Raw genomic sequence first — 26766 nt, forward strand, 5'->3', positions numbered from 1 at the left:
CCATGTCCCCACCGCCAACACCACTGCCATCTACAGGTGTTTGCCATGCCCCCACAAACCTCCGGGGGCACATGGCGTTCATGGGTAGCTGGTTTCAGTTGAATGCACAATACCCGTAACGTGGAGTGGGCCCTAAAGCCAGTGTCTTATATCACATTATGCAATCCATAAGGCTTACAACAGTATGTGACATAGGTCTGAATTCCACAAAGCAGAGTTGAGGTTATTTCCTGAAATTAACAGAAACTGATCACTTCATAGTCAGACTTTCTTTTATGGTAAAACTTCTTTCTGCCCCCTGACTAACTGCCTAACACGGTTTCCATCATCAAGACATTTTATTTCACTGGAAATATTTTATGACTTAATTTATTGCAACCTAGCAAGTTTTACAGTTGCAATATTGCAGGCCCACTGATAATCTGTTTTTTATTTAACCTACCCTTTATTTAGGCTGAGGACTAGTTGTTGAAACAAACCTGGAATCTATTATGCAATTATTTCTCCGTGCCAGTGGTTCTCAACCTATTTAGACTCACAACACCCTTCATTAGATTCAAGGCACCCTCCATAACTTTTCTGAATTGAGTCCATTTCTAAAACCTAATTTATTTATTACAGTGCTTACCTCTTTGCAGAGGGGTTGGGGAATGGCCAGGCAGGGACAAGCCTGAGCCTAAGCTTATCTGCTTATATCCTTACACCTGTGTTATTTCTTCACACATCAGTAGCTCTCTGCAAAGGATTTTGTGACACCCCAAGGTGCCCAGCACCTAGTTGAGAACCACCGCTCTGTGTATCTTTTGTTCCAATCAGGGCTTTTTTAAAAGTTTCTAAGGTTGCACATTTCTATGCCTCTTTGATGTACAGAATCCCTAATAAAAGCAATTTTCTTCAAAGAGAGAAAGTAGAGTCTGTTTTTTTGTTATTAGGAAGATTAGCTTGATAGATACCACTCTGCACAGCTGGCCTTAGGGAAAATGGTGCTCTGGGCAAACTTGAATTTTGTCCTGGCCCCCCCTTCCCTCAACGCCCCTCCCCCAATTTCAGAAATAAAGCTGTAATCGCAAACATTTTTTATAATTTACTAAAAAAATGCAAAAGAGGAAATGCCACAAAATTAAATACAATTCAATTTTATCTAAATAATAAATGTCATAAACACAAGATTGTAGCTGTCGCAAATGTCAACCTTTAAATCAAACAGTAAACTAATAAATCATGGTAAATAAAAAGCTTTGTTCACCAAGATTCCAAGACTCAGAAGATAACTCGGCATGTGTTTGTTTCTGCAAACTCTAATATTGCCTGTAACAGGTCTATATTTTGAGCCACAGCATTCTCGACAGATAGGATGGCTAGTGGCCACCAAAGATGGCCAGTTATCTCCCATGGCTTGATTGTAAATATATTTTTATGAGCACTTCAAGAAGCTCCACTTGCTTCTCGCCACCCACACAGGCATGATTAACAGGATTTTGAGCGCTATCCATGTGTCTGGGAGGCTGTTATGGAGTTCATTGTTGTAAATAAATTGTAGAACTTCCTGAGGTGCACTACAGTCCATTGGAAGTAGACTTCGGAGATAGCCACGTTCTTTGTACAGGTTGATGATGTTAATGTCAGAGCTGTCTTTATATGTCAATACACAATGAAGGTCCTTACAGTGTTTCTTCAAAGTTTCTTTGTCAGGGTGTCATGTCATGTTATATAGAAAGTTCCAAAGGTTGACATGTTGATTTATTTGCTCAAGTTGCTCTTCCATGGATACTCTCACTGTGTCTATAAGCTGGTTGAAAAACTCAAATTTGAAGCTGGCTTTTGGATTGGTAAATATTTCATCTTCACATTCGAAGCTGAATTGACATTTTTTACGACGAAAGCGTGGGGCTGGTTTAATCACTAGATCAACATCAAAGTTACACAATTATCCTGTTTTACCCTTTACTTTGCTTTGACCCATGTTCAGCTGGAATTTAAATGACTAGTTGACTTTTCACACTGCAAGAGAATCTGAGAGATGTCCTTCCAGTCATTCAACCCCTCAAATGCTAGGGATGATTTTGGATTCAAGTTGAAGAGCTTGCAGCAGAAACAGAAAACCTTGTCAGTGAACTGAGGAAAGCAGCTGGTGCCGCTTCAGAACTTTACCATTTTCCAGATTTCTGTATAAAACCGTCATAGAAAAATGGTGATTCTGCTCTTCCAGAAAAAAAAAATCTATGTAGACCATTGATCTCTAGCAGATCTTGAATTTTGGGCATTAGATTGGGCCATAAAGCAAGAAATGGCATTGCTAACATGTATAATGGGAATCATTTAATCTCTATCGCTAGTGGCATCATCATTATTCTGGTCTGAATTAAGACTTTACATTTCATTTGGGTCTCTTCGTTTTTCTTGTGATGATTTTTGAAGTTGAGTTGTGGATCATCTATGCATTTTTCATCTGATGTGACTGTCTCATTAGTACTGCATGGGTTGCCTTTAACTGTTTTCAAGTCTTTTTTCATCATGTCTGCGTCTTTTTTCACTTTAGTAATTAAGTGAGCTTTTTGTTTTCTTTTCTGCACCCCAGATATCCTCTTTCTAGGTATTTGTAACATTTTGTCTCCCTCCAAATTAAAAATTAAAATGAGAGTCCTAGCATACCCTTGCACATGCTTGCACTCACTTGCACACCTTTGCGCACACACCCTGGCACATGCTTGCACATGCTTGAACACCCTTGCACACACTTGCACATGCTTGCATGGGTCATGGCTGGTGAAAATGAAGTGTCCCTGCATTGGCCCCACTCCTGTGGCCACTGTTGACCCCAAATAGCTGCCTCCCTCCTCCGGGTGGTTTCATAGTTTCATAGTTGGTGGGGTCAGAAGGGACCTGAGCAGATCATCAAGTCTGACCCCCTGCTGTGGTGCAGTTCTGGTATGTATTACTATTCAGACATCTAAGGGAGTTAATGGCCCATTAATGACCCCTTGTTCTTTATTTATAGGTGTTAACAATCATCTCCCTTAGCTGCCTGAATGGCAATACCAGAAGTGCACCTGCCACCTTGCCAATGCCTCTGCTTGCAGAGCTGCACTATGCAACCAGACCTCCCCTGGCCAGGGCACCCTGGCCAGTTGCCTATGCCACCCACCCCTAAGGTTAGTTCTGACTGCATACAACATACTTAAAGCTATGATCTGGGCACAAGTTTATCCACTATTGTATATCACTCTGTTGCCACTCAGCCTACAATAAAGATATGAAAAATATTTTGGTTAACCTGTAGATTTTTAAGATCACCCCTTTTCCTCTCCCTCTTCTTGGAACTAACCACAATTATGTGCAAATGCTTTAACTCACAATTAACCTGCCAGAAGAAAGCAATAGTGAGTAGTTTGGTACCTTGATAAAATAATAAAACAAATCCTACCAAGTACAGTCCCTGAACATCAAATGAATATTTCCTGTTCCAATCTCCAGCTATTTTCCCATTGCAGTCTGATAAACAGATTAAATGTTTCTGTGTGTGGATTTAGATTGTCTTCCCAAATAGCTGAAAAATGTTGACTGTAATTATCTTGTCTGTGATTTATTTGCAATGGGGGAACTCAGAACGACTCCCTCACTCTAAACTATCTGTTTCCTGGTGCTTCATGCTCAATAACTTCCCAGGCAGGGAAAGCATGCTTTTTCGTGTGTGTGTGTGTGTGTGTGTGTGTGTGTGTGTGTGTGAATGATTTGCGTTGTTATTCACTAACTAGAGCATTGCCAGCTGTTTACCTCTTCTGCAGTTTTGACACCTTTGTGTTGCTTTACCCTTTTTGCAAATCTCAGTTTTAGTAGAAGTTCAGAGCATGAAATATTCCAGAAATCCAGTCAGCCCAATCAGGCTTGATGGTCTTTTGAATATGAATCTACTCAACTGTGTATACCAGACATGACAGACCTATTTGGTTTGCAGCTAGATCGAGCGACCGTGACTAACATAATAAGGAATTAAAAAGTATTTTGTCTAGTGCAAGATAATTTAATCCAGGGTGTGATTAGTGTTTAAAGCAGTGTTAATGAAATCTTTAGTACATTAAACCTATATAAGTCTCCCCAATGCTATTAGAGACGATTATGGGAAACAATTTACTGTTTTAGCTCATCATTACGTATTTTGTAGCATATAAGCCAAGTGTATCATGGGGTCATGGAAATTAACATCTTACTTGTACTAGAGCAATTACTACCTAGTCTGGGCCTGATCCTGGGAATACTGCAAAGTACTGAAAACCTCATAAGAGCAAGCCCTAAATTACTTCTTTGTTATGCTCAACAACTTCTACAGAAGCAAGCTCAGCTTCTCATAATGGCTCCAGTCTTCCCATTAATACACATCAATGATTTTATTAGTATAAGTAGGATTTTGCCTGAGTAAGGACTGTAGGACTAGCTATGACATCCAAAATATACCTCTTTGTCTTTTTTCCTTGTTTTATTATCTTATAGGTGTTTTTTCCCTATAAAGCACACAAAATAATTCAGGGCACACAATAAATTCTTTGGCATTTAGATGTAGACTAAAACTTTGGGAGAAAAACAGCCTCCAAAATTTGGAAAGTTTGCACAAAGTTTGTGGCCAGTTGCATCACTCTAAACTCCTGAATCTGAGCACTTTGAAACACTTTTGCGTTGAAGACTACTACAGAAACCTAATCCAGAGTCTATAGAATATATGGGAGTCCTTGTATGTCTTGAGAAAGCCTTGCACTGACGTCAGTGGGCTCTGGTTCTAGCTTTAAAGTATCAAAGTATACAGTGGACAGATTCTTTAGATTGGCCACTTCATCTTATCTTTACTTGAGGAAGTTTATCACATGCAGACCTCTACAAAGGAGGCGCACATACTGTGCTCTTCCATATTGTTTTAATTTTGTTCTTTTTTACTTTCCTTTAATCTAAAATAAAAGCAACCCACTTTAAAAATGTCCAAATCTCTTTGCAGATAGAACAACAATACTGGTCAACTTTAAAGCTGCTAGTGCACAGTCATTGCTGTTCAGACTCATTGATAGCTTGGGCTATTTTAGGAAATGCTAGGTGTATAACATTACTCCTGTTGCTATGTATGCCACATTAAATTAATAATTTGGGGGTATTTTCAAAGTCAGTGATCATTCCAGGGAAACAGTTAAAATTTTTTGTGTGTCTGTTGTAAATTTAACCAGTACATTTCTATTAGGAGAATGTCTTTGAGTGACATGTCTGCTCCAGGTATTAGATCAATTCACAGCAGCTTATATGGTTTTGATATCTTCTACTTCGATCCATCAGAAAGACAGCAACCCTAAGATGCTTTATCTAAGTACAAAGAATCTGTAATAGTTGTGATCCTTTAGGTCTAATTGGTATGTTTGTGGTTCTTGTTCTCATTTTTGCAAGAAATAAACTAAGCATAAAATATGAGACCAGCCAAACTAAATAAAAAGCCCTGCCTTAAGAAGGAATAACCCCCCGCCAAAAAAATGGGGAGGGGGCAGGGGGAAGAGGAGCCAGAGAATTCATGAAACCCATGAGGAACTATTATAGATTTTACATGAAAGGTGCTTAGGTTCTGGGTGGATGGCAATAGTTTGAATTGCTCAGATGAAATGTAAGATAAGATCAGAGCTGACTTAGGGTTGTGTAGGGCCCAGGCCATATCAAGCTGTGTGGGGCCTGTGTGGCGGGGGTAGCAAGCGGCCAGAGCAAGGAGCTAGTGGTGTGCTGCTGCAGCAGCCACCGGGGCCTGTATGGCACTGTCCATGGGACCCCACAAAGTGTGGGCCTGGGGCAGTCACCCTGATTTCCCCCCTGTTCCCCCCCCCATCTCCAGGCATGGCTCTGGACAAGATGCATGCTAAGAAAAAGCTTTTTAAGTTGGCTTTGTTAAGACAGTTGCCAGCTTATTCCATTTCCATTCATACAGATGGACATAAATAACTATGAATAAATGACCAGCATCTCCCAGTCAGTCATTTGGGATCTGTCACTGGGCTCTGATTGTGGGGGTTACATTTCCTTTCATCTGGCCTTGGTGCAAGAAATATATTTTGGTTCTACTGTGATGAGACTGGGAGCCAGGCAGCTGATGTACACATTTGAATAGTGTTACAGTTGGATATAATGTGCATGTGGGCCGTCTCTATGGATGATCTCTGAATATAAGTTTCCAGGAAAAGCCCATGTATTTTTCATTTTCCTCTGACCAATCAGAGGAAATGGTAAACTGTTATATCTCTAATTATCCAAGTTTTCGTCTTTTCCTTTCATTACTCTCTTCACCATCCCATGATTTTTCTTTCTTCTTATATTTTTGTCAACTTTATACTATTGTTTTTTCTCTTTCCATTTTAGCATTTATTTCTTATCTCTCCTTTCTCCATCTCATAGAATTTGTCTCATCTTCCTTGTTTTCACTTTTGTAATCATCCTTTCTACTTCACAGTGTTATGATTTTCCATTAACCAAGCATCCAATTTAATTACACATTTAAATTATATTAAACACATAAGCTAATTACCCATTGTTCTCAAACAGGGAGCCAGGGGACACTGGGGTTCTGCTAGGTCCTTTGAAGGATGTCCCTAGGTGTGAGGAGGTAAGCAAATAAGCTAAGCAGATAACTGCAGACTCATGCTTGTCCCTCCCTGAACAATCCCCCATCTCTGCTGCCCAGCCCCTCTGCAAGAAGGTAAGCCCTGTAATACATAAATTAGCTTTTGAAAGTGGGTACCACTGACCTGATAAAAGTTAGGGAGGGGTGCTTCAGGTCCAAAGGGTCTTGGATTGAGGTGCCTTGAGTCCAATAAGTTTGAGAACTATTCTTCTAGTAGAAGTATCTGGTGTGTCCCACTCAAGAAATATTTGAGACTCAGCATTCAAGGCCAATCATTTGCCATTTTAACAGCTCTGTGCCGAAATAGTAGTGTTTCAGTGGATGAATTTTAGAATTTTAGATTCTCCTGAGCCATCCTTTTTTAAATTTAAAGAAAGTGACTAGAAACTTATCTACATTTGGTTCCACACATTGGAATCAAATAAGAGAAGAGTCTGATTTTTTTCCATTTCCAGGAACAAATAGGACATTTGTTTGTACTAAAAAAGGGGGATCATCTGGATTTGTTTCCATTGCTTGCCACATGGCAATTGCCACTCTGATGATAATGAACTATATAAGATGAAATACAATATGAAAAGATCTAACTGGTTAGTTTTTCATACTTTGATTTTTTTTTAATTAAATACAATTAAACAATAATATTTAGTAACTGCAGGCTATGCTTAGTTTTGGCTGAATGAATGATGAAGTGTCAGAAGTTTAAAACACTAAGTGGGTATATGCCTGTCACAGACCTAAGACTAGTTGAGGATTGACATACTACTTGTTCTGAGTGTGAATGTTAGATGCCATCAATGCCATGATCCTTAATTGCTTCTCTCAAGCATATCAGTGCCTGGGACTGCCCTTTAACATTGGAAAAACAAAGGTGCTTCTCCAACCTACTCTGGGCCAATCAACTCCCCCAGCAAAGATCCTCACCGACAAACAGGAGCTGGGCAATGTTGAATACTTTGCATACCTTGGCAGCCATCTCTTAAAGAAGGAGAAGACCAACATCTACAAGGAGATGCAGTATAGGATCTGATATCAGACTAGAATCCTAGTATCTTTTACATTTATCTTCTCTACTTACTGTCTACTTACTGACTTATACTGCTCTCATCCTGGGGGCTAGCCAATAGCTTATAACACTGTTGTCATAATGCCATTTTTAGCAGAACTTGGCTTTCTGGGGTTTGAAAGTCAGTTTCCTACCTGTGCAAAAGTATTAATCAATGTAGAAATAAGAAATTAAATCAATATGGCAGCTGTTTAGGGGCGAAAGTGCAGATGCTGCATGTGTGTGGTTAATGAGATTCTTGTTACAGAAGTGATAATCCTGTACACTGGCTATGCCAGAACTATTGTAAGCACCAAATTTATTGAATGCAGGAAGTCCACATTGGACTTTTGTGTTAGTTTACTGCTGTCCTTGTTAGAATGTACTTAGCCAAGTCAGCATGCCAAGGTTTTAAAGCTAATTGGATTCCTAAAGCTTCTGATTTTGTGCTTCCAACAGTCATTGTTTGTTTACATTCCTCTAACCTTATTTAAAATAGGAAAAAACAATGTTATACAAACATTGTAGGATGAAATAGAATATAAAATTTGTGGATGACGATGCTGGGAGTGGTTGCAAGCACTTTGGAGAACAAGATTAGAGTTAAAAATGGTCTTGATAAACTGGAGAAATGGTCTAATAATCAACAAAGTAAAATGTAATAGACAAATGCAAAACAATGCTTGTTGGAGGAAAAATCAGTTGCACAAATACAAAATGGGGACTACCTTTCTAGGAGCAATACTGCAGACCAGTGCTTGGAAGTTCTTGTGTACAATGAACAGAAGATGGGTAAATGTGATGCTGTTCCAAAAGGCAAATCTCAAGCAGTGTTGTAAGACAAGAGAGATGCTTATTTCATTCAATTCTGGGGAGGTCTCATCTAAAGAACTGTGTCCAATTTTGGGCACTGCAGACTAAGAAAGCTGTATAAAAATAGAGAAAAAGAAGACAGTAGAGAGAATTATAAGAGTTTTGGACAACATGTTATATGAAGACAGGTTGAAAGAATTGGATTTGTTTTCTATAGACCAATGGAGATTGAGGGAAGATATGTCTTCTTATACGTAGAAGCTTGTTACAAAGAGTACCATGATTAATGATTGTCTATAACCACTGAGTGTAGGATAGGAAATAATCATCTTAATTTGATGGAAAGATTGAGGTTAATTACTAGGAAAACCTTTCTAACTAGAAGGATAGCTTAAACAATGAAACAACTTAGCTAAGGAAGTTGTAAAATCTTGTGCCAGAAGTTTTTAAGAACTGTTCTATGCCCTTCCCAAGTGTCACTCTGATCTTCTTCTCCTGCCCAATCTGTTGCTCTACCTTCTGCTCCTCGCCCTATTTGTAGCTGTCCTGTCCCTAATCTGTCACATCTGCCACACAGAGAGGCTGTCAATAACATGTAGCACTGCTGCTGCATGTTGGCCACCACAGATGGTGGAAGGGGGGGCTAATGGGGCTCAGCCCCCACAAATGCAGGGCAGCAGGTATGGCCACAGGGCAGCCCAGCCACAGACCACTGCTGCAAGGGGGGAGAGGCAGGCAGGTAAGTTTTTTTAAATCTGTTTTTTTTTTACGACTGCCTGGGCTGGGAGGGGTATAGATTGAGACCCCCACAGTGCAGGCGGGAGTAGGGTAGGAGCAGGGGGGAATCATTTACCCCAGCCCCTGCCCCACTCCCTACCGTACTGTGGGGATTGCCTCATGACCTGGCCCAGTTAGGGCCCCATTCATGGCCAGGTCATGGGATATTCAGAGCCCAGCAGCTCCTCCAGAGGTGCGGTGCCGGTGAGCCAAGGGAGGGGGTATGTGGCCCTCTGATATTTGCATGGGGCAAAGGCAGGCTGCACCTGAGAGCTGGGCTCTGCTCCCTGCCTCTGCACCTCGCTGCCACTGCTTTGAAAGCAGCGTGGTGTGGCGCCATGTGTGTCCCATCGCTGGGCAGGCCGGGTAGCAAGGCATGTGGCACCAAATTGCACTGCTTTCAAAGCAGCAGCAGCAAGGTGTGGAGGCAGGGAGCAGGCAGAGCCCAGCTTGCAGCTGCAGCCTGCCCTTGCCCTATGCAAAGATCAGGGGGCCACATGCCCCCTCTTGGCTCCCCTGCATTGTGTGCAGCAGCAGAAGCCACCCACCCACACCCTTGGATGAGCTGCTGGGCTCCGACTGTCCCTTGACTCGGCCTGACCTGAGTGCAGCCCTGCCCCCAACACCAGAAACAGCCCAGCACAGTCCCAGCCTGCAGTGGCAGCCCACCCTGCAGGCTAGCTGCAGCACACTAATTAGCATGCTCCAGCAGACTTGATTAAATATGTCTGCTTCAATGCTCTGTAATTACAGCACGTCAGAGCAGCCTCCTAGCTCATGTACAGCCACCCTTTAACACTATATTGTCTAGGGTTGGTATGCCTGTAAATTAACTGTATATTTTTGATTGGTCAAAGATTATAGACATTTTACAAAAAAATCTATATTTTTTGGAGCTTTCATAACAGAAATATAATCTTTTATTGTTTTCTGACATATCTCTTAATGGAAAATTTGTGCTTCTTCCGTATATTATTTGGAACTATTGGCAATTTTTTACAATTTCTGACTGATATTTGACTGGACAATTGACTGAACTTCACTGATGATTTAGATACCCAGCCCTAGTATTGTCTAACCCTGCTTAGAGTAGAACCTTGTCTTCATTTTTCAATGGTGCTAGAAATGGTTTCTATCAATGCCTTTTACTTCAGGAAGGCAAGGGAGAGTATCTGTATCTATATCTTGGATGGGCTGTGTCTTGTCACTCACTTCCTGAGTTTTTGGATTGTCTCTACAGTAACTCTACAGTAACCATCTTGACATGACAAGATTGTTATTGGTTGGAGAGGCAGCAGCAGTCAGGTCTTGCCTCACAATTCTGGCATTCTTTGATGCCTGATACTCTGTAGGTCTTCTGATGAAAGATCCTGTGATGGAAAATAGCATTTAAGTATGAAATCTGAATTTAAGAATGTTATCTAGTAAGATGCCTGCTTTAAAACTGGCACTGAAGCTTGACATTAGGAAGGATAAATGGGACCATCCTCTTTTGGTGCAGGAGAGAGAAAGAAACAGGAAACCTTTATTCTAAAACAGGGGTAGCCAAACTTTTCCAGCTGCGGGCCGGAATGACTCACCCCAGGTCAGAGGAGCATGTGTGCTAGGACGTGGCTGCCACTTGTCTCTGCAGCAGCACCTACAGCTAAAGACCTTGCACGACTAAATTCTTCCAAAGCCCCTGGCTCCAGGCCAGTTCCAGTGGTTCTATGGGCTGGATCAGGCTTATAAGCTAAAGGTTGATGACCCCTGTTCCAAAAAAAATAATCCCTTTAGAATTCTTTGTGGCCCTTCTAGAAGATTTGTAATTATCAGCAAAAACATAGGACATTTTTTGAATAGCAGGAATTCTTCCAATTCATTTCTCCCTTTTATTTACAAGCTGCCAAAACAGTTCTTTAGAAAAGCATATGGTGAAATTCCTAAAAACAAAGACATATCTCAACAGACAAACCAGCATACCTCCACCATATCCAGTGGTGATTTGTCTTAGCTGGGAATCTGGCCCATTATATTTAAAATGTCTTCCTTTGCCATTATTAAGACTTAAAGTCATGGTGTTTTTCTTTTTTAATATAAAGCTTTTGGGGATCAGTTTTGTTGCCATTAAACCATTAGGGCTAAGTACAGACAGTCAAAAAAACCTGAGGCTGAATCGATTCAATCTTCTCAGGTTAGTCTAAGATGCATAGATTGAACTGATAAGCAAGTGAACAGACATTCACTTTGATTCTGGAAATGCAGCCACATGCCTGCAGAGGCCCAGGCCAGCGCTAGGCGGTGCTAGAGAACACCTCCCTGCTCAGCTTGGGCCAAAGCTAGCCTGCCCACCCTGCAAGGTGGGGTTTGCAAGGGAGGTGGAGTGAATCTTGGTATGATGGAGGATTGTGAGTTAACTTGAATCTAAGGGGATCTGGGACAGAAGGTCAATAAACCAATTTAACCTATATCAGTTAAGTCTGATACTACATCCATCCAGGTTTATCTTAAAACAGTTTCAGTCATTTTGAAAGCAGTTTATTTGCACTGAAATTCTGTTGTGTGACACATTTGAACTGGTTTCTGATCGCTTATACCACCAGTTTATGTGTAATTTCTGTCCCTAGCCTAGGTGTTTTGCCATTGAGTTAAATGGGGACAGGAATGAGAGCTTTTTTTTTGGCTAGGACAATTACAGAATTTTGCAGCTCACCAACTAGAAAGAATATGGTCAAAATCTGTGCTTGTTTTGCAAAGGATTAGCTGATTTGGGAGTATAGAAAAGCTAATCTAAGCCTGCTGACATTTCATTTATTACACTTGTTCATTTTCAAATACTGGGATTGCTTTATAAACAATGTTTTTGTTAACTTCTTTCTCTTGATTTATGGTCTAAACATTCTTTCTTGGATACCTTGAGTAGAGAATAACTCTAGTAGCAGAGCTATAGAGAGGCTATCTTGGCTTCTATTATAGATTTATATTAAAGAATTGATGACCATGGCTTTTTAATGAAATACTGCATAATATTCAAAGCACAAGCTTTTTTGGCTCAACAAAACCCTTGAAATAGATGGAATTATTTCAGCGGCCATTTGTCATAGAGTCATAGTCCAACCCCCTGCCTGAACCAGGATGATCTCTATCCAAACTACCCCAGACAACCATAATCTAAACTCTAAATAAAACTACCCCCAACCCCGATACAACACAGACCAAGCACCCTAGCCTGCCACAGGTAAAGCAGGGGAGCCATGACAGCTCATAGTCTGCTTCTATACAATGTTGTCAACATATGCATAAGAGGTCCCAGGTAGATTGGATTAGGTTCTTTGGGCAGAAGCTATTAAACTATTTTACCCTTCTGCTTGACTTCATTTAAAGGATATATATACAAATGGTTTCATTAAAAACAACAGCTATCCCATACCATCTATACTGGCCTTTGTTATTTAGAAACTGTGCATGTGTTTAACTTAACAGTAGTAGTCTTACTGATTGTAATGAGATATGAGTAAAGTCACACATGTTTGTAAGTGCTTGCAGAATAAATATGTGCCCTTTGCAGTGCTGGGTGCTGACAGCAAATGTTCCCACTAGAAAAATCAATTATCTCCTCTTTTTTATTTTTATGTTTTGGATAGCTGTGAGACTTTGTATCGCTGCCCAGTAGCCTAATCCCTATATTCTTTGAAATTTCTGGTTCAGTAAAGCGTGGGACTTCCTAGCAATACGAATTCTGTTGAAACCCTGCCCTAGAAAATAAGATTTCCATATTACTGACCCATGTGGGTACAATTAGCTTTTTTTCCTGAGTACAATTTGCATGTGCAGAAACCAGTGTCTCTGCCTTCTAATCTCTTTTAAGAATATGCAGTGATTAGTTACAACACTTATCTCTAGGTACATAGTTGCTTTAAACCATTTTCTTTATTCAAACCTTTTACAAACAGAACGCACATTCACCCTTTTGGTAGTGGTAGTTGAGGGGGGCAGGGTACTGCCATTTTAAAACCAGTCTGCGTGTGCCAAAATCCAGTTCTGTTAAGGGTTTAGACCAGTTGTGTAGGCCAAACTTCTGTTACCAGTATAGACTGGTTTCTGATTACTTATACCAGTAAAAATACAGTGTCTCTACCTGGCCTGAGTGCTTCTCTTGTCTATTTACTTCTATGTGATTATGTGTTTTGGTATTTGCCTTCCCAAATAAAAAGTATATAAAAGAAGCACGCAGCCCACTAATGTCAGCACAGTTAGGGGGTTTTGGTAAAAAGGCTTTGCTTTGAGAAGTAAATCACTGCAAGCTAGGAACTAATCACTTTGGATACAAGTCAGCCCTGTGTAGAAGACTCAGAATAGGGTTCATGTGGGATTATTTAAGTGGTGCATAGGATATGTACTGGAACAAATAATTTTGAGAACAGTGAGAGCTCTATATGTGACAAGTAGTACTGGGTTGGTATAGTAACTTCCCTTCAGTTATCCGTGACATGCATTGAACAAAGAATAGAAAGAACAATTTCTTCTTGCCAGTTGTGTTATTGACCATTGTACCAAAGAGCTGGGCTGCAACTACCAGCTCACTATATATACCTTTTTAATATGCCCAATTCTGAATAATACTTAATTGGAAATTTGAGGGCATCAGCCTTGAATAGGCAGCTTGAAGAGGGAACGTATGGTCAACTGAGTTCTGGTGGTATAAAAAGAAACGGGCTTAAAATCTTTGACGAAATGAGGACATATATATATGTGTGTGTGTGTGTGTATAAAAGACTGGAACTGAACTGAAAATTCGTGATAAAACATGATTTCCTTAGAAGAGATGAGACCTGAACCTACATTCCATAACATTTTTATATATTTTATTGTCATTTCAAAAACCTGATAAAAAGACATGTTAAACTGTAATAAGAAGAGGTGATCACTATTATATACACTTGGAGCCAAGTCTATGAGAACTGCATTTGCTGAAACCCTTGCATCTGTGTCGACCCACTGAAGTCGAATTGCTGGATTGGTTCTGCAGGGGTTAATAAATTTTGTGTTGCAAGCAGTGATGTGTTCCTTGCCTTGTATGTTATAGACTCTGTGTGTGTGTGCGTGTATATATATATATTCTTTGTTCAAAGCTATATATATATATATATGTACACGCACACACACACTTTGTGGCTGGGATTGTCCAGCTTGCTACCTTAACTGAGAGCAATTATATTGAATTGTAACTTAGTAGTCCTGGTGTACCATATATAGCTGTTTCATCCTAGAAGCATTTTTTCATACAGGTAATGGCATAATGTTGGTTCTACCTTTTTTAAATTAGATAATCTAAATCACAGAATAAATTACAATTGGTCACTTTTTTCTTTTTGCAAGGCTCTAGCTTCTAGCTAAAGGTTGTCTATTTTTATTTGACATTTTTCAACAGTGGGTGTTTAAAATATTTCTGGTGCTTCTTTTAAACTGGCCAAGGTGTTTACATTTTAAAATCAAATTACCACACTCCAGTTGCCCCAACAGCATATATGCCTTTATTTAATTCATGATACCATGTCATAAATAATTTTGAAGAGCAGCAACTCTGTTTATATAGTCAATGAGTGTTTATAAACATGTGCAATAGGGATATAATATGCCTCTACATGAAACAGTGGCTGATAGCTGAATAGAAATCACTGCATATTATTCTGTTCAGAAACAGTTTTGCTGCATCATCATATATTTAGTGCTGCAGGAAGCATTATCTACAGTGGTTAGAACCAGGTCTGGGATTTGCGAAATCAAGGTTCTATTCTTGATAATGTCTGATGTACAATCTTAACAAATCCCAGCCTCTCTGCCTAAATTGTCCTGTTTGCAGAGTGTGTGCCTTGCGATTCTTGGTTAGAATATGCAAGGTAGGTGCTAAATATTATTTTTCTTTTCTTGTTCATTTGTTCCTGTTGTGGATTCCCCACATGATGCTGTAATCCTTTGTTTGGTAGATCACGACAGGTAGCGGTGGAATTTATTGCAATGCAACAATCAAAGGATTAGCACTTCAGCTAGGAAACAAGCAGCAGGAGCTGAGGAACTTCTGTGAGATGCAGAGTTCTTATTTAAATACAAGGAGAATAATTTTTAGGCCTTTCCCAGAGTCAGTAGTAAACCTGACAGTAGTAAAGTGCCTCTCTTGCAGGGCATGATAAGCTAAATTCTGATTTCTGTTGCATCATTTCAAATCCAAAATTGCCCCATTACACATCCATATTTACTTTAGAGTTATGGCCTCATGGAATGAAGCGGATGGGAAAAGCTGAGCAATAGTAAAATAGTGTGCATGAAGGTATGATTCAGAATAATTAGATGGATTTAAGTAAGACAGTCAGGATGAACACCAAGAGAAACTCAGGGAAGTGGAGGGAGCTGCTTTAAAAAGCTACATTGGACCAAGAGCAGAAAATGTTATGTAATTAATTCTGCATTGATGAGGACATGCCCTGGATGCCATGGTCTTTCCACCTCTGCGTTTTATGGATTTTCAAAGCAAAGCCTTGTTATTTCACTAAAACTTAGGGAACTTCCACTCCAGAACTCCTAGACATTATTTTGAAAATGTGCTTCCCATTCCATTCCAAGTATTTGGCAATAAGCAAAATACAAATTGCATTGAATACTGCCACAGTGAAAACTTTAGACGGGTAAGATGGAAGTTTGGCATTTTGAGACATCAAAGTATATAACCATTATCATTTACAGAATGTCTTATGAAAAATATGTAATTCATGGAGGCTACAACATCCATATTCTTGCAGTTAACTATTAGAATGCTACAAAGGAAGTTAGATATCAACTATTAACATATTATGATAAAATTAATATTGTCAAGTCAAGACAACACGACAGAGCTATGATTGAATACCCCCCACAAGCAAACTGTACAAAGTTATATTAAGTGATATTTTTTCTCTCTCTCCTCTCTTTTGAGCATTTATGGAATACTAATATGTTCTTCTTTATAATCATCCTGCCTTTTTTTCATATAATTCATTCATTGATGCCATGGTGACCCTATAATATGAATCTCCATACAAATCTTTATTGTAACAGATACTGGATGGTGGAATCACTGAACAAATTAAGAGAAGTAAGATAATCAGGTACAGATATAGCTTTTGTTTCTGATGATCAGAAACAATTGGAAAAAATAGAGGAGTGGTTCTTCTGAAGACTGCAGACATAGGAGGCTACATTCCTATTCTAATGTACTGATGTACCAATGTACTCTCTAAGAAAAGGAATGAATATTGATGGCAAAAGCAACCATAACTGATACGAGTGGAAGAATTTTCAGAATTATAAACTGAAACCATCCTCTTCAAATTCTGCTTCCAACAGTGCTCCCTGTTGAGAATTTACTTAGTCACCCCTTTAACAGCATCTGGGGCTCATGACAGAGAGAAAAGCTAAGCTTGGGATCCTATGACCCCAGCTGACTTCCTGCCCTTTGGGCGGGGGGCTGGACTCGATGATCTTCTGAGGTCCCTTCCAGCCCTAATGTCTATGAAATCTATGAAATAAACTGAAGTTTTGGTGAGCAGCTAAATTTCTTGCTCAAGTATGTTATGTGATGGTTCATTAACTATCTGTTGGTATTTTGGGAGGTGTGCAGAGGTGTGTGTGACAGAGAAATGTGGTGACATCTCAGAACTGGATCTTTTCCAATAAGTTATTGATTCCATATTTACACTGCTCTTTGTAGCTATTATTTTTAGTTGATGCAAACTGGCTGGGGAAGGCATTGGTTTCAAAGACCACATAGATTTCTGCAGGGATGTAGCTCTGCTGGGTTTAAGTCTGTCAGGGTATGACAGTAGGTTTTGCACTATTATTGTCTCTAGCTTTCTAAGCCCAGTGGGGCCAAACCAGTTTACCAGATCAGAGGGTCTTGAACCACTGAACACTGCTTCCTGATATTAACCCTACCTTAAGCTGGATCATTCATTACACTATACTAAGTACCCTTATATTTATCCAAAGATTTCTACTGGCGAAATACGTATTTCCCAGATGACATGTCATTTTGTCTAGTGTTGTGAACTTTCTTTGATAAAGGAGTATGTTTGGCAAAAGGGGCTGAGTTCCTATTGCCAAAGAAAACTTAACTCAGAATTTGCCTTCCCTTGTGGGCTTGTCTCATCCTTAACATTATTATTATACAAGGAATGTTTTTTAATGCATACAATTCATTTTTTGAGACAACGAGCTAGATCCCAGACTTACCAAATTTATGCCAGCACAGAATCTAGCCCAGATAGTAATGCAACTTTTTATTTCACTCCAGTAAAATTATGATGTGTCTGTGCATTTTTGAGGCAATTTAGAAACAGGATTTGCAGCCGAGGACTGTGGGTGAAAATTCTTTGACAGTTCTTAACAAATTCTTTAGCTTATCTCTGGGTTAGAAATACTTTTCTACACTAAGTAAACATGAAATTCAGCAACCAGCTGTTTTGCACCCCTGTTCATATTTAGCTTACCAAATCAATTACCTCCCATACTGGCTAACTTTTAACAGACACTCTAAAGAATAAGTTTTAGCCAGTCTGTATTATGACAATGATGCAAGATGTTGCATAACATTAAGGAGAAAAGGAGAAAAACTGGATTTTTGGGACAAAAGGCAGGGTTGATACACACCTTTATCGAGTAACTAAACAAAGCATATATAGAGTACAAACTTTTTGTGAACCAAAGTTCACTTCATGAGGTTCTGTGAAAGGATGCACAGAAAGCAGTCTAAGAAAGAGAGAGAAATTACCCTTGCATAAAGATTAGGTAGGATGCTTGGGAAAGCATTGTCTTAATGATTTAAAATGAAAGGAGTGGATGCTAAAGGATCTCAGTGCAATCTCTTAAAGCGCCTGATCCAAACACCATTGAAATCAACGGGGCAATTTCTGACAACTTCAGTGGGCTTTGGATCAGACCCCCTAAGGCAGGAATGCAATTATGTCACAGCATGTGGCTTCTGATATAAATTTTAAACACCTTAAAGTTATGAGGTGTTCTGATCCAGAGTTTCTGTATCAGCTTCATTTCTATACAAAAGTTTTAATTAAAATGTTACAAAATACTCTGTACCATGTTCTTAACAGCTGACAGTAAGAAAAAGCATCATATAACATTTGAATATGAAAATTCCTTGCAGGTTTAATATATAACTTTTGTTGTAGAGCACAACACAAAACTCTCTCTAAAGCTTATTTAATAAGAACACATATACATGGAACTTAAAATTCTTAAGAAAAATTAGATGCAGGTTTTATACATGAGGCATCACAGAATATATCTAAGCCATTTCTTGCAGGCTGCACAATTTGGAAAGTTTTTATATGATTGTTCAGCAAGAACAAAGTCAGGGAGAAATTATGATTATCTGTCTGTCTAGCTAACACATCCCTTAATATTTAGTTAGTATTCAACTGATTTTTGCCTGATGCTGTTATAATAAAAAAGACACCCCCCCAAACCCCAACTTACCTAGTGGGAGAGCTATGAAGAAAGGTAACCAGCACAAGATAAACATGCCGACTACAATTCCCAAGGTCTTGGCTGCCTTCTTTTCTCTAGAGAATTTAAAGAGTTTGAAAGCTATGGAGTTCCTGGGATTGTGACTCTTGGACTTGGTGCTATTTAGTGTGTCCTCATGAATGTTCTTGTAGTGAATCCTTAAAGTCAGCTCCTTGGAATCAGACATTTCTTTCATGACTCCAGCTTCCAAGTTTTTAGTTGTTCTTTTGGCTACTATGTAGACTCTACAGTACATCACCAGGATGACAATCAAAGGGATGTAAAAGGATCCCAAGGAAGAAAACAAGGCATAGAAAGGTTCTTCAGTGATGCAGCACACTTTATCATCCTTGGGTGCTGGTTCCTTCCAACCCAGAAGGGGTCCAATAGAGATTATCATGGAGAGGACCCAGACACTTAGGAGGGCCAGAATTGCTTTTCTTCTAGTTACCAAAGTTGGATATTGAAGGGAATAACGCACCCCTATATATCTATCAATAGAAATTGCGCATAGGCTTAAGATAGAAGCGGTACAGCACAGTACATCAACTGCTGCCCATATGTCACAAAATATCCTCCCGAAAGCCCAATAGCCAAGGATGTCTAGTGTAGCAGAAAATGGGAGGACAGTAAAGCTCAGCAACAAGTCTGCTATTGCAAGATTAACTATAAAATAATTTGTAGGGATTCTTAAATGCCTATTGCAAGCTACAGAGAGAATTACCAAGATATTACCTACTATAGCAAAGAGTATGAAGGCACCTAGGACAAGCCCCACAGTTATAGCCCTAGTGATATCCAAAGCAGGTAAATTCAGATTGCTTGCTGTCTGGTTTGTGTTGTTTGAAGAGAGACTCCCATTATTTAGCACAGACTCTTCCAAATATCCAGGTATTGATGAATTGTATTTGTCATCAAGGTAGGGATTCATCTTAAAAATCTTCCTCCATAGCCAGTTGTAATTGGATTCCTGGCTCAGTATGCAGAAGTGCTTAAGCTTAGGTGAAAGTTATCTCTCCACCCAAGAACTTGCTGCAAGGCAAAGTCCAGTTTCAGTTTGAGAACTCATCTCCATAGTAAACTATAAGTCACCAGCATGCAGAGCTTACACAGCGTGAAATCCTCTGAAGCCCGGCAGAAATAATAGGCTGTACAAATTTGGTTAATTTTCCATATCAATTCATTTTAACAGAACTTAGCAGACTCTTGGACTGAGCCTCAGAGCAGCCGTTTTGATCATGAGATCTCTGCAACAAAAGCCAGGTTACTATCCTCCTTTGTGCATTTGTGGCTCTGTTGGAAAGATGCCCCAGCCTAGCTGCTATGACATGCGTCTCCAAGAAGGTTTGCAAGCATTTAGGCAGCTCTGCATGGAGTGGCTGTCTTTGCTTACACTGGCTGTTCTAATGACATCACAGGAGCCCTGACACATAGCAGCACTAGAGGGCAATGCAGTTTAAGTTAAAACTTCCAAATTCAAGCTTCAAAGCTAAACAAATGGAATATATCAATCTTAATTAAAGCATTTGCCACATAGAAATCTGGATTGGAAACCTTTGAAGAAAACACTTTCATTATCTGAGAAAAATAGACTCAGTGGGATGTGGAGAAAAAGCAATTGCAGTACAAAATGATCTAGCACCCTAGGACTTCCATTCACTAAATAAATGTCTTGTAGTTTATTTTGTAATCAAAATGAATCACATGCTATTTTACAGAACTAATGATCTCCTGCTTTGTAGGGTTGAATATGTGACATTCGAAAATTCCCTGTTGATAGACAGACGTAGTATTAAAACATGAAATAGCATTGTGCATGAGCTAGTTCTCGTCTGGTGCCAAGTTTTCTCCTGTAAATCTGGGGTGGGGGAAGTATCAAATGATAAAATCAAACCCGGTGGTAAGTTCTATAAGCGTGCTCTATATTGTATTGCACTAGCCATATCAATGGCTTCATAGTCTTGATATGTACTGAGTGTCCTCAACTCCAGCTGAAGTTAATGGGGACTGAAGGCATTCTCAGTACTCCTTAAAAGGCAGTCAAAATGCAGAAATGCTGTTTTACTTTATCCATGTCTTAGCCTGTGGGGGTCTTCCCTGCAAGGTCTTGTTGTTTGCTTGCATATTGTTGATATATATTTTGATGGTACCCTATAAACAGTTTGAATAACAAGTGATTTGCACTTTGCTGTTGTATCAGTAAAGCACAAATCACCTTTAACACAGAAAATTATGCTCTCCTGTTTTGTGTAGTTTTGGGTTAGCAGGTACAGGAAGGTCCTGAAGCTTTACAGACTACTATGATTAAAAATGAAAAATGAAAGATTACGGCATGAAACTGCCCAAACACCATTCTCTGCTTTTCACCATTAAATTATATCCTACAGCTGTTGTCTGCAGTACTGGGGGTTACGGTATATTGGCTTTGCTGTTACAAAATGTACTGTGTTTAAAATAAAAGGGTTATTTTTAATAAGACTGCAGTGAATACGAATTACTGCTGGGACCCTGTTTTGAAGGACACATTTTGTAAACAAAAGATCTGGTTAACTTTATTTCAGAAAGTGCATGACAGATGTTTGCATGCCACTTAATAACAGCAATTGACAATAAGGAAGTGCTGGTGGCGAAAAGATTTTCTTTAAAGCACTTACAATAATGCAGTGAAAACATGTCAAGAGATTACTGGAGTGAGAAAAAGCCCACTCAATTATTTTATGAACTTCCTTTCCCTGATTAGATTGAAATCACTTAGCCTTAGTCACCTTGCCCCTTCACTGACACAGGAAGTCACAAATGCTTTAAAAGCTGGATTTTTTTTGCCTTGGCTGCTGAACATTTATTTCTCACATTTACCCTGCTTCATTGGGATCCTGGATAATTTCTCTCAGTTCTGTGGTTTCTGTTTCCCACCTTTTGACCTGTCTGTCTTGTCTATTTAGATAGTAATTTCTGTAGGGCAGGGACAGTCTCTTCTTATGGGAAAGTCTAAATAGCGATCAGGAGATGTGACATCAGTATATATAGGCACCCCGAGGTAGCTTTAATTTAGCTAGTTTGGGTAGTGGAGAAGATATGAAGGTACAAAATTCGGCACGGACTGTCTGACTGTGGTGTGGTAGCAGAGTGGTTAAGATATTTTGCTATGATCCAGAGGGGTGAGCTGAGCCTCATGCTGAACTTGTGCCAAATCCTACCCTTAGTAAATTGAAAACTGGATACCTGGTCATTAGGGATGGTGAAATCAAAGCTGGCTGGATGTGATGCTAGCCAGTAGCCACATCATTCCCTTCTGTGCCATTGGCTACAGAAATGAGCATGTCTTTATCCTGCTAACCTAATGGGCTGCTAAGCTCAGGAAACCTATTGACTTGCCTGCTTCAGTGCCCAGGGTCTCCAGCAGACTGGCACAACCCACAGGGAAGCCCATGGCAACGTGTATTTATTGCTATGGTGCTCAAGCTAAATAGACTGAGCTTGGTTTGGTCTCCACATTAAGCAATCACTCTGATTGCAGGGTAGATATAGTCTATGAGTATAACAGCACCTAGCAGGATGAGGCACCAGTCTTGATTTCTTATTCAGAAGTAGGATTAATTAAACTTTCTCAGGTTCACTGTTGGCATGTAAACGGTAAACAGTGGTGTAAAATAAGCAGAGGTCAAATAAAAATCCTGTTGAGGGAATGAGCACAGTAGAAAACTATTTTACTCTGTTTTGCCACGAACTTGCTGTGTGTAGTCTGCAGTGGTTCCAAGTCTCAATTTTCTCATCTGTGTAATAACACTGGCTTTGCAGTGAGGACACTTAGCTTATTAATGTTTGCAACTTGTTTAGAGATCCCCAATAACAGTTGCTTAATAAAGCATTAGTGGAGAGTGTGCAGATGTGGATTAGTATCCATTTGAGGGTAAGGAGAATAGAGTTAGCTTCTCTTTCCACTGCATGTATGGCAGTATTCTGAGTTACTTCACCTAAGGGCATGTGCTGCAAGAAATATAGAGCTTGTCTGTTGCAGGGTTGTTTTTACTCAGTAATTTACATCAAAAGTCATGGAAAAAAGAGCTGGAAGGGACCTCACCAGGTCATCTAGTCCAGTCCCCTGATCAAGGCAGGATCATCCCTTTTTAAACCACCCCAGGCAAGGGTCTGTCCAAACTGCTCTTGAAAACTTCCAAGGATGGAGATTGCACAGTTTCTCTAGGTAACTGGTTCCAGTGTTTGACCACCCTCAAGAAAGTTTCTTTTAATCAACCTAAATTTCCCCTACTGAGGCCATTGCTCCTAGTCCTGTCCCTTACAGGCACAGAGAAAAGCCCATCTCCTTCCTCTCTGTAGTTGCTTTTCTGGTGTTTGAAGACTGTTATCAAATCCTCCCTCAGTCTTCTCTTGTCCAGATTAAATCACCTGAGCTCTTTCAGCCTTTTTTCATAAGTCATGTCTTGTCGGCCCCTAATCATTTCTATTTCTCCGAGCTGGACTTTTTTCAAGCTGTCCACATCCTTCTTGAAGTGTGGGGTCCAAAACTGGAGACAGTAATCTAGGTGAGGCCTCACCAGTGCTGAATAAAGTGGACGAATCAATTCTTTCGATCTGCAAGTGCTACTCTTTTTAATACAGCCCAGTATGCTGTTTGCTTTTTTAACAGATACAACTGGGAGAAAAGAGTTTTTAGGGTTTTTCAGGTTCCAGTGAATGCTGTTTCAATAACATTTTACTGTAAGACCAATTTCTGTTCATTTTAGCCTTTCAAAGTAAGTCTGCTGAGGTCAAATTGATAAAGCAACAGCAGAGTGAAGAGAGCTCATATATTTATAGAACCAAAGAGTAGATTGTTATTCACTCAAGTTTGAAATTTAAAATGTGCTGAACTTAAAAAAAAAGACTACGTCTGCAAACTGATGCAAAATATTCACATCATCAAGATACAGCATAGGAAAATTATGATCCTTTTAAAAAATATCACATTTTAAAAAAGTAGATAGCATTATTTTGATCACTTGGTACGAATGAAAGATTTCAGACCATGAGCCCACTAAAAGAAAGTGTTGTTTTTTAATGCACAGAAGTAATACACCATAGTCCATAGTCACAAGTCTAAGACTGATTCAATAAATATGCATATGTTTAACTTCAAGTACACATGGAGTTCAAGGGGATTTTGAAAAATGTATGAAGCTAAGCATGTGCATAGTTTTTTGCAGAATTTCTTATATTGATAGCATTTCAGTGCTAGTATAAAACAGCGCTAGTAAAACAGGCTGACAATAGTAAGGAAACAAATCTGCCTGAAAAAAATCATGGATACTACATCATCAATAATATTGGATTTATTCATGTATGTCGTAGATCTGATAAAGGTGATTGTTATGGACACAGAACAAAAGACAGGCCCTGCAATCTGGGTATGAAGCAAAAGACAGCAGATGGATCCACAGGAAGTCCTTGTCACATCAGACTTCTCTGCAGCCTTAGTTTTGCCATTAAATCTGTCTGAGAGGTAGAATGACATTCCTGCTTTCAGTAGTATAAGAGTGATTCTGTAGCCATGATTGTTCAGGAATTATGTGAGAAACAAGGGCTTCTTAGGGTAATATCTTTTATTGGACCAACACTGTAGCTGGGATAACGTTCCTGTTTTCATAAGATGTATCAGGTATGTGGATAAGTAAGAATTAGAGAAGATACTGGTGTTTCTTGTATATTTGATTTTGCTGTGTAAAAAGGGTTTCCTTAATGAGAAAGTCTGTAACTTTTTCCCTGTGTACTTTAAATTGAAAATATAATTTATGTAGAAAATGACTATACAACATTTGTCATCAAAGCTGTCATTAAAGACGGTGTTTTTATTACTTGCTTTATTAATTGCAGGTGGTGCTTAAAATACAGTATTTATGAGGTCATCTTACTTTCCATGAACCCCACCCCCCACCCCAATGTTTAATCAAACACTTAAAATGCAGCAACAGTATGAGCTTGCCTAGATTATGGAAACTCTTCTTCTATAACTGTTTGGCATAGCTATTTCAGCAGACCACAGCAAAGACAGCGTAAACAGTAACATAATGAAGGTGGTGTAGGGTGACCGGAGCAGCAGACTGGGATGCTGACCCTAACAAGGAGACACAAAATTAGCAGCAAGCTGCTTTGGTGACTCAGTCATCACTGCTCACAACAGCGCAGCCACTGTACTTCCTGTGCGCAGCTGTCACCCATGGTGCTGTAGCGTCCAGTTGCACCTCAGTGTATATTGGCAGAAGGGCTTTTTCTGTTGGCTTACCTACACCACCTTCCCAAACAATGGAAGCTAAGCTGACAAAATCCCTCTTCTGTTAGCATAGTTACATTCACACTAGGGGTTTTACTAGTATAATTATATTGGGTATGACCTTTAACTAATGTGACTGTGCCGGCAAAACTTTGTTATATACTGCAGACTTCTGTCATTAAAATTCATTTCTTTCATTCTCATCATTACCAGTTTAACAAGTCATTGTGCAGAGGAAAATCTTCTGGACCTAGCTAGAGTTGTGCAAAAAACTCTACAATTAAACTGAAAACTCCTAGCATTTGATTTTTTTTCATATTTCACACTGAATTGGAAAAATCTCTCAAGAGATCTCAGGAAAAGATCTATTTTCAAGATGAGTGGAGAAAATAACATTTAAACTGGGTAACATTTAGTCTTTTTTTGAGCAAAGGCTGATTCAGAATGGTGGTGTGTTAGCACCTGTGCTCTCTCAAATTTTCTCTCAGCATGAATAAAAGGTTTTATGAACTGTTATAATTAAAACACTATTTTCCCAGCTTGCCACCCCCTCAGTAATTTGCAAAATTGTTTGCTCTTATGAACGGTTTGCTTTCTTCCGTAATGCCAGGATCCAGTGATTATGCCATCCCAGATATTTCTGGGGCACAGCAGTTAAAGGGATATGGTCAAAGTAGTCTTGTCAATTAAAAAAAATTAAGTTATTCAGCATAATCATAAGTTTTTAGATCTTCTCCCAACTTAAGATTTGCACTCACTTTTCCTGTTTTGTTTTGTTTTGTTTCATTTTAACATTTTCCCCTCCCTTGTTGTTGTGTCTAGATCCCACAATCAGCAGAGGGCACTGATATAGGCACTGTCTGCATGTAGGTGACTTTAATGGTGTTCTTTGTTAGCCCAAGATATGGGACTCTACAATGAGGTTTTAGTAAAATCTGTGTTTGGAAGTTTGCCTGAATGTGGCAGTGGTTCTTTAAAAATAAAGGGAAAAAGCATTGCCTAGTTCTTCACAAACAAGAATGAGACTGCATGTCTATTTGCATTATTTTTGAAAGTTCTGTGAAAACTGGTAGGCAAATAAGATGCTATTATCAGTCATGTCTAACTTCATCCAGCAGCTTTATTAAATCAAGAATATGATAATAAGGTAGAATTCACCGTATGTACAAATATATGTACATGTACTCCTAACTACCTACTTCACATCAGTATTCCTGAAATCAAATGGGGGCTGTTCACCTGACCAGAGGCCCAGGGAATATGGGGAAGACAACAGAATACAAGAAATCAGTTCCAAACAGGTAAGGGATCTCCTACAACACTTGGATGTTTTCACATCTGCTGGGCCAGATGACCTGCATCCGAGAGTCCTGAAAGAACTGTCTGAGTTTATAGCAGCTCTACTGCCAAAGTGGTTTGAAGAGTCGTGGAACTTAGGAGAGGTCCCTGACGACTGGAGGAGGACCAATGTGGTGCCCATCTTCAAGAAAGGGAAGAGGGATAACCCTGCAAACTACAGACCAGCCAGTCTGACTTCAGTCCTGGGTAAATGTTTTGAAAAAATTGTTAAGGGGGCCATGAATTACAAGCTGGTAACTGATTTTCATAGATTTCATAGACATTAGGGCTGGAAGGGACCTCGGGAGATCATCGAGTCCAGCCCCCTGCCCAAAGGGCAGGAAGTCAGCTGGG

General features: G+C 39.5%; 1 protein-coding gene across 1 annotated transcript in view; it reads right to left on the reverse strand.

Annotated features, from left to right (window-relative positions):
• ADRA1B (adrenoceptor alpha 1B) overlaps positions 1 to 20163 on the reverse strand; it is a 26051-nt gene extending 5888 nt beyond the window's left edge. The window contains exon 1 of the mRNA XM_019534905.1: positions 18777 to 20163. Coding sequence (XP_019390450.1) covers positions 18777 to 19737 — 961 coding nt within the window. The 5' untranslated portion in view covers positions 19738 to 20163. The remainder of the gene's footprint in view (positions 1 to 18776) is intronic.
• Between the last annotated feature and the right edge of the window lie 6603 nt (positions 20164 to 26766).

This window comes from Crocodylus porosus, unplaced genomic scaffold (genome assembly GCF_001723895.1).
Source record: "Crocodylus porosus isolate Cpor-Errol unplaced genomic scaffold, CroPor_comp1, whole genome shotgun sequence".
NCBI lineage: Eukaryota > Metazoa > Chordata > Crocodylia > Crocodylidae > Crocodylus > Crocodylus porosus.